This window comes from Pangasianodon hypophthalmus, chromosome 19, assembly GCF_027358585.1.
Source record: "Pangasianodon hypophthalmus isolate fPanHyp1 chromosome 19, fPanHyp1.pri, whole genome shotgun sequence".
Classification (NCBI taxonomy): domain Eukaryota; kingdom Metazoa; phylum Chordata; class Actinopteri; order Siluriformes; family Pangasiidae; genus Pangasianodon; species Pangasianodon hypophthalmus.
This window is the reverse complement of record NC_069728.1, coordinates 13807053-13813956: the sequence shown is the minus strand read 5'-3', so window position 1 is coordinate 13813956 and position 6904 is coordinate 13807053. Positions and strand designations below refer to the sequence as shown.

Here is a 6904-nt window from a genome sequence, read left to right as displayed (position 1 = left end):
TTCACTGCTGTAATAAATGCAACCTTGTAAGTTTTAAACACTGTAAAAGTTAATTCCATAATACCATAGCTATTCATTTGGCCACTCTTAGCATTGCTACTAGCACTTAGTTTTGTCTGGTTTTACCCTCTTCATCAAAACATGGTACTCTTTTGTATACATGAACTCAAAGATGTCTAGCACTGAAGAGAGTATTATTGAGAGTAATACTGGGGCCGATTATACTCTCAGGATTCAACCTCAATGTTTAAACGCTTTTCTCTTGTGCAGCTTGGGAGCTCTCGTAACCTAACAACACCTGGAATTAACATCTATATAAGATATAAATAAAAATATAGATACAATTGCCCCCAATGCGCTCCTTCCTGACAACTTTCTTGTGGTGACGAACTTAAAGGAACAGCTTTACCACTGTTATAGCCCTGACACTGGAGACTCCTTCCATAACTGCTAAATAACTGTGTCCTCACGGAAAACGTCATCATATCAATGATTACACACATTTTTAAAAATCCATTTATGTAGTATGTCCTCTATACAAGTCCCTGTGTAAGTTGTTACTATAGAAACGATAAGGTATTAGAACGAGCGCATTAATATAAACCTGTGTTTTGAATTATATTCAGCATTACTGTCAGAGCCGCTTTCTATTTTATGGTATACTGTCACAAAACAAATCAGTTGAATTTTTATATTTAATTATATTACATCTTCACTTTCCAACTTTATTAAAATGGTGATGTCGAGTTCATTTTTAAATCAATCATCTGCAGTTTTAACAACACATCACAGACTACAAATGAAGATCTACATACGCAATGTGAAAGCAGGCTTCTGTGTTTAATTGTATGAAAGCATCAGTAGTGTTTTCGAGAATCAAAGATTTTTGTTCAATCAGTTTACACTGTAATACAAACCATATTGTGTGCTCTTATGTGACTTAATACTTCAAACACTCCGATAAACCACCACGATATTTAAAAGCATGTCCCCCAAGACTAATTCACATGAAGCCTCTCACACCCAGCGATCTTATAACATCTTTTTTAACCATTTAAAAAAAAACACATATATACACACATTCAAAAGCTTAGAAGACCTCTACCCTTCGTTTTGCTTTTTAGACATGTACACCCTTGCATATTTACCATTTTATTTCACCCAGCCTCCAGAATGATGAGGTGCTTTCTTTCTGACTAATTAAATATCACATATGATGTTTCTGGGCATGAGATTTTCCTAAAAGTAAATAAGATGACGTTAAGGCACTTACCATAGATAAAACTCATCATAAATACTGATTAGTACAGCTGATTATAAAATATCCTACAACTATCTGTCATTTGGAGTGAGCCAGAAGGCTGATGTTTGATCTGTAACACTGTAACAGTGTAGTGTGTTTGAACAAGGTGATTGTGCAAAGTCCATGACTGGTAGCCATTACACTGGAAGTCAGGAGGAAGACAGATGGGAAGAGCCATTTTTGCTCAGCTCTTAATGCACAAAAGCTCTGCTTCCCGGGTAGAGAGCAAGAGTCATAATTTGCTAAGTAATTCTTGCCCATGGTGAAAATGTTGCTCTTCGCTTTTTTTTTTGTTGTTGTTGTTAAATAAACTCTTTGAAAATGCAAAGGAATTCCTAATGTTCATGCTCAAAGGAAGTCTATAGAGTTTTGTTACGACAGCCTATTAGAAGATAGAGATGAAGTACTCTTTTTTTTTTTAAGGTCTTTCAGGGCAGAGAGGAAATATAGCTTTCATAAATTTCCTTCAGCACTGAAGTTCTTCCATGACAGGATGTTGTTTTGTTCCTCTCTCCAAAGATAGATAGGAACTGTAGCTTTTGCTAAGCTTTTTGAAGAGTTGCTTTTCATTAAGCTCATTGAACACATCTTTTCATTGAGTTTTTTAAGGTACAGATGAACTAGCTTTGTGTTAGTCTTCCAGGACAGAGGAAGTTGTTTGTTTTTCATTAAGATTGATGCTTTTGTTGTTGTCGTCCTTGAGGCGTTCCAGCACAAAGATAACCTGGTTGTTAAGCTCTTTGTCAGCGAGAGTGACACTAATTTTTAATTTGTCAGGTCATCCTGGACGCAGAGCATTTCATTCATGTGTTCCAGGACTTCCTGTTCTCCCCTCGGCGTGCTCCTACACTGTCCCCTTTTGCCATGGAGGTCAGGGCTGCTAAGTTTGGGTTCGACCCAGACAGGATCTGCGAGCTCCGTTTCTGTCTCCGTCGTTTAGCTGTTCCTGAAGCTCGAGCCACTCGGTCTGGCCTCACCAGCACCCCATACCCTGGGTTACAGTGGAAGTAGTGACGACCTCCAATTGAACCATCGTTCTTACCTGCAATGAAGACAGTCTCATTAACAAATGTATAGTATGGACCCAACATGTGAGTTCTGTTTTTATTTCATCAGCTATCATAAATTAAAACACACTTTCTTCACTTCAAGATTCATCACAAATTGAAGCTCAAAACGATTTTTGCAGGTTTTGAGTGAAAGTAGTTGCGATGACAATGCAACTACTTTCTAAAGTAAGATTCAAGCATTTTTTTAAACATTGGGCACCACGATTTTGGCCTATCCACCACATTTAGGATAACTGTGTACCAAACTATTCCATTAACCTTAAAGCTTAACAGTGCAGATCAGCAGCTCTTTAAGAGGTAGAAATGTGGACTCACAAACACGCAACTTTGTATCCGGACAACAGTATACACACACACACAAAAAAAAAAAAGGAGTACCTGCTGGCACATCGAGCTCCACACCGACCCAGATCCCTTCTGCGAAGTCCGTTGGTCCGATGTAGCGCACTGTGCCATTTTTGTTGCTGCCTACAGTAACGTATTCATCCTCCTTCAGCCAGTCTGGCAGAGCTGCTTCCTCATGGCCTTCCTCTGTGTCAGACAGGATCTCCAGCTTCTCCAGAGGATCCACACCTTCTTTATCCAACTCTTTGTCCGCCTCCTGAAGGATGGCTTTAAATGATTTCAGGCCAGAAGCCTTTACCTTCTGGATTCTGAACGGGTTTGATGTGGGTGGCTGGGTATGAAGAGCTTGTTCTTGTTTGACTGGTAGTGCTGGTGAAGGTTCGGGAACAGGAAGTGGGTCTGAAATCCTTGTTTGGGATGAGGAGTGTGCTGCTTTGGGATGGATGTCAGGATCAGAAGCTGAGGGTGGAGATTTCTCAGAAGTAAGCTGACTATATGGCTGGGTTACAGGGAGCGGTACAGGTTCCTTTGGTTCAACAGAGGGTTCCATTTCAACTAAGTTCTCAGAGAGAGAGGAAGATGTAAGAGCAGATTTTTCTGAAAGTGGACTGAATTTTTCATCAGGAGTCGTAGCATTTTCTTGGCTTTTATCTTCTGTCCTTGGATGTTCAGCTATTTTCCCTGGTTCAAATTGCACGTCTTTATCATCAACATCTTCCTCTGGTTCCGTTTTGTGTGAGGGTTTGAGAGCTTCCTGTACTTCTGCCTCTGAAGTGGGCACTAAATTCACGTCTATATTTGATATTAGAGTGTCTGATAGAGTCGCAGTAGAGATGCTGGTGGAGATGTAGCCACTAGACTCATCGCTAACTGGGCTGTGAGCCAGGTCTTCGCTTTCAGACTGAGCCAGAGGTGAAACCTCTACAAACTCAGGTGGGATCTGTGTCTGGCTTTTTGTGACTGTGGTCTGCAAAGAGAATGTGATTCAGAGATGATTATGGCACACAGGAATCAATATTGTTGACAGTGTACTGTTCCGAACCTGTACCGCTCCCTGTAACCCAACATGACAGGATGTAATGACATAAGAAAATAATTGATTATTTTCCAATAACAGCATGTACCATATATTCCTTACTTACTGAGACTTTATGAATGTTTTCAAACCATGGGTTGCTAAATTACCAGATGAATTATAAGCACACTTACAATGATGTGTGTACATGGGATTTATATGTTGTGCTAATGAATATTTTGTTACCTGGGCATCAGGTGTGTTCTCTGTGACAATGTCTGACGCTGCAGTAATTTGTGTAACTGGTGAAGTATGCACATCAGCCACAGTGAAAGATGAAGCTTCAGGTACTGATGACGCTGTATTTTTTTGTGGCATTGGTGTGGAGTTTACAGTTTCCTAAAGAAACCAACATACAGCTGACTTCATGATTTACAGTTTAAAAATACAGTAAATACATTTCTGGATTGAATCAGCTTACCAGCTTAGGAGCACTGAGGTCTTCTTGAGGAGTTGCACACTGAATTACTATGAGAGGAACATTCTGTAAGAGATTTAGGGAAGAGTTAAGAAGAGTTTTAAATCACGCATTAGCTAGTCAGCCACCTAGACAGCTAACATCATTGCACCATAATGCCGAAGGAAGGCACTTAGCCACTCTAAGGAAAGCGAATAACTGTCTTTAACTCACTTTTTTAAATTTACAGTTGCATAGTGATATAAAAGCTGCACGTGTGAGTATATCGAAGAAAAATGGCAGCAAAAAGAAGAGTAAGGAGAGTTTGTTCACCTCTGGTTACCAGTCAGGATTGGATTTTTAAATCTAACAATATGGTTGTGTATTTATTTATGTAATGCATGCTGGGTATTGTCGTGGTAGTGCTTCGACAAGCAAACATCAACAATACACGAATTCTGTCAAATCACTGATACTAACCAATACAATGTTTTTACTAAAAATTTATTATGTGTATGCCAAGGTACACCTTTAAACTGTTTACAGGTCATCAAAATTTGACCTGAATATTATTTGCTTGGTAGGAACCAGCCTGATTACAAGGTAGAAATAGTGATGTGATGGTGCTGAGGTTCATCATCATCATAATAATAAAATGATAAATAGTTAGTCAGTTATTGCAGTAAAAAAAATGTAACGTCTAAACATGTCTGATGCAAACAAGGCGAGTGCATGACGAGGATTCCATACCTGTGGCTGTGAGACAGGAGGAATGGTCATGTCTTTCTTCTCCTCTCTTTTAGGGAACAGGGATTTGAGCATCTTGGGCACTGGAGGCACTAGAGCTTTAACTGGGGACAAATAAGATGTGGCCATGCCTGAAAGTCCTGGAGTAGATGAATGTGTGGATAGAGAGACAAACAGAGCCGTTTTAGGCAAATGAATATAAGACCAAACTTTGGAGAGATGCAATAACATAACCTGTACTACAGAGTGCTGTAGAATTCTCGAATCTGATTGGTCAGAATGTTACACCCAATTATATTGTATGACCTGTCGTGTTTTATTTCTTACATATTAAGCACCAGAGGTAAGACCACCGCAGAGAAACTGGAGCTACAGATAACTGTCAGCTGCTCTGTATGAAGTATTACTATCCAGATGGTATCCAGATGGGAAAATGGTAAATAATGACAAGTGTGAGACAGATGAAATGGTGAATAGAAAAAAGGTGACTGGCTATGTGAACAGTGAACAGTTAGCTGTAAATGTGGCCATGTTTCACAGGACATTAGGACTACGCAGTATATTGTTTGTTAACTATTATTACAGCATTGGCCTTATACTGACATTGCTTCTCAAGGCAGAAATCTGACAAGTCCAATATGATGGAAGAGACAAAGGTAAGAAACCGCTGACATGCAACTGAGCCCAGTAATAAAACAATAACTGTTTCATTGTGTGCTTTTGGTGTGCTGAAGGATCTGTGATTTTGACTAACTCTTTGATTAGTAATTACAGAATTTGCATGATGCTAGCAATATCTTCGTTTAAGTCAGTACAGTACAGGGTAATCAATGTGATATTACAACATAGCATTTTGCTCATATTGTGTAGCACTAAATTAGAATGTAGCTGGGGTAGATTACCTGGCTGTGGGTTTTGGGGCAGTTCAGAATGAGATGATGCATTTTTGAGTGAGGAATGCGACACAGAAATATCCTGGTGTCTCTCCCAAGCAGCCTAGATATTTAGAGAAGAGCAAAAAAAACTATATAACCTTTTTGGCTCAAGTCCCTACAAGTTTGCACACCTGGATTTGGGCAGTTTCTCCCATTTTCCCTGGCAGGTCCTCTCAAGCGTAATCAGACTGGGTGTTGAGTATCTTTGAACTGCCATTTTCAGGTCTCTCTCAAGAATTCAAAGGGATTTAAATCTGAGCTTTGGCTGGGCCACTCAAGGACATTCAGACACATATAAAAGACACAAGGACATAGAAACACCCGCATAACATGATGCGCTGCCACCACCATGCTTCACTGTAGGAATGTTATTACCAGTTGATGAGCAGTATCTGGTTTTCACCAGATGTAGACCTTGAAGTTCAGACCTTCAGCCTAATTCTGAAGAGTTCAATTTTTGTCTCATCAGACCAGAGAATCTTTTTCCTCATGCTCACAGAGTCCTACAGGTGCCTGCCATATGCCTCTTGCTTCTGCCACTCTATTATAAAGGCCTGATTGCTGGAGTATTTCTGAGATGGTTGTCCTTACAGAAGGTTCTCCAATTGTGCAGAGGACTTCTGAAGGCCCTTCTCGACTGTTACCGAGTTTGGCCAGAGGGCTAGCTCTTGGAAGAGTCCTGATGGTTCCAAACTTCTTTCATTTCACAAAGATGGAGCCCACTGTGCTCCTGGGAACATTTAAAGCTTTAGAAATGGTTTTATACCCTTGCTCAGATCTATGTCTAGAGTCAATTTGACCGCAGAGGTCTACGGAGAGTTTCTTTGACTTCATTGCTTGGTTTTTGGTCTGACATCCACTGAATTGTGGGACCTTATATACACACAGATGTTTGCCTTACTAAATCATGTCCAATCAATTGAATGTGTCACAAGAGTATTAATACTTATCTAAATGAGAGAATTCAGTTTTGGATTTTTAAAATAATTGCAAAAATTTAAAAAAACATGCTGTTACATTTCATTATTGATA

At 39.6% G+C, this 6904-nt stretch overlaps 1 protein-coding gene across 1 annotated transcript in view; it reads right to left on the bottom strand.

Moving 5' to 3' along the window:
• Positions 1-681: 681 nt before the first annotated feature.
• The window catches only part of kif13bb (kinesin family member 13Bb), a 38467-nt gene continuing 32244 nt past the window's right edge, over positions 682-6904 (bottom strand). Inside the window, exons 37-42 of the mRNA XM_026922610.3 lie at positions 5840-5933; positions 4941-5077; positions 4215-4277; positions 3980-4132; positions 2752-3685; positions 682-2345 (exon numbers count right to left, since the gene is read on the bottom strand). Of these exons, the coding sequence (XP_026778411.3) occupies positions 2107-2345; positions 2752-3685; positions 3980-4132; positions 4215-4277; positions 4941-5077; positions 5840-5933 (1620 nt within the window). The 3' untranslated portion in view covers positions 682-2106. The remainder of the gene's footprint in view (positions 2346-2751; positions 3686-3979; positions 4133-4214; positions 4278-4940; positions 5078-5839; positions 5934-6904) is intronic.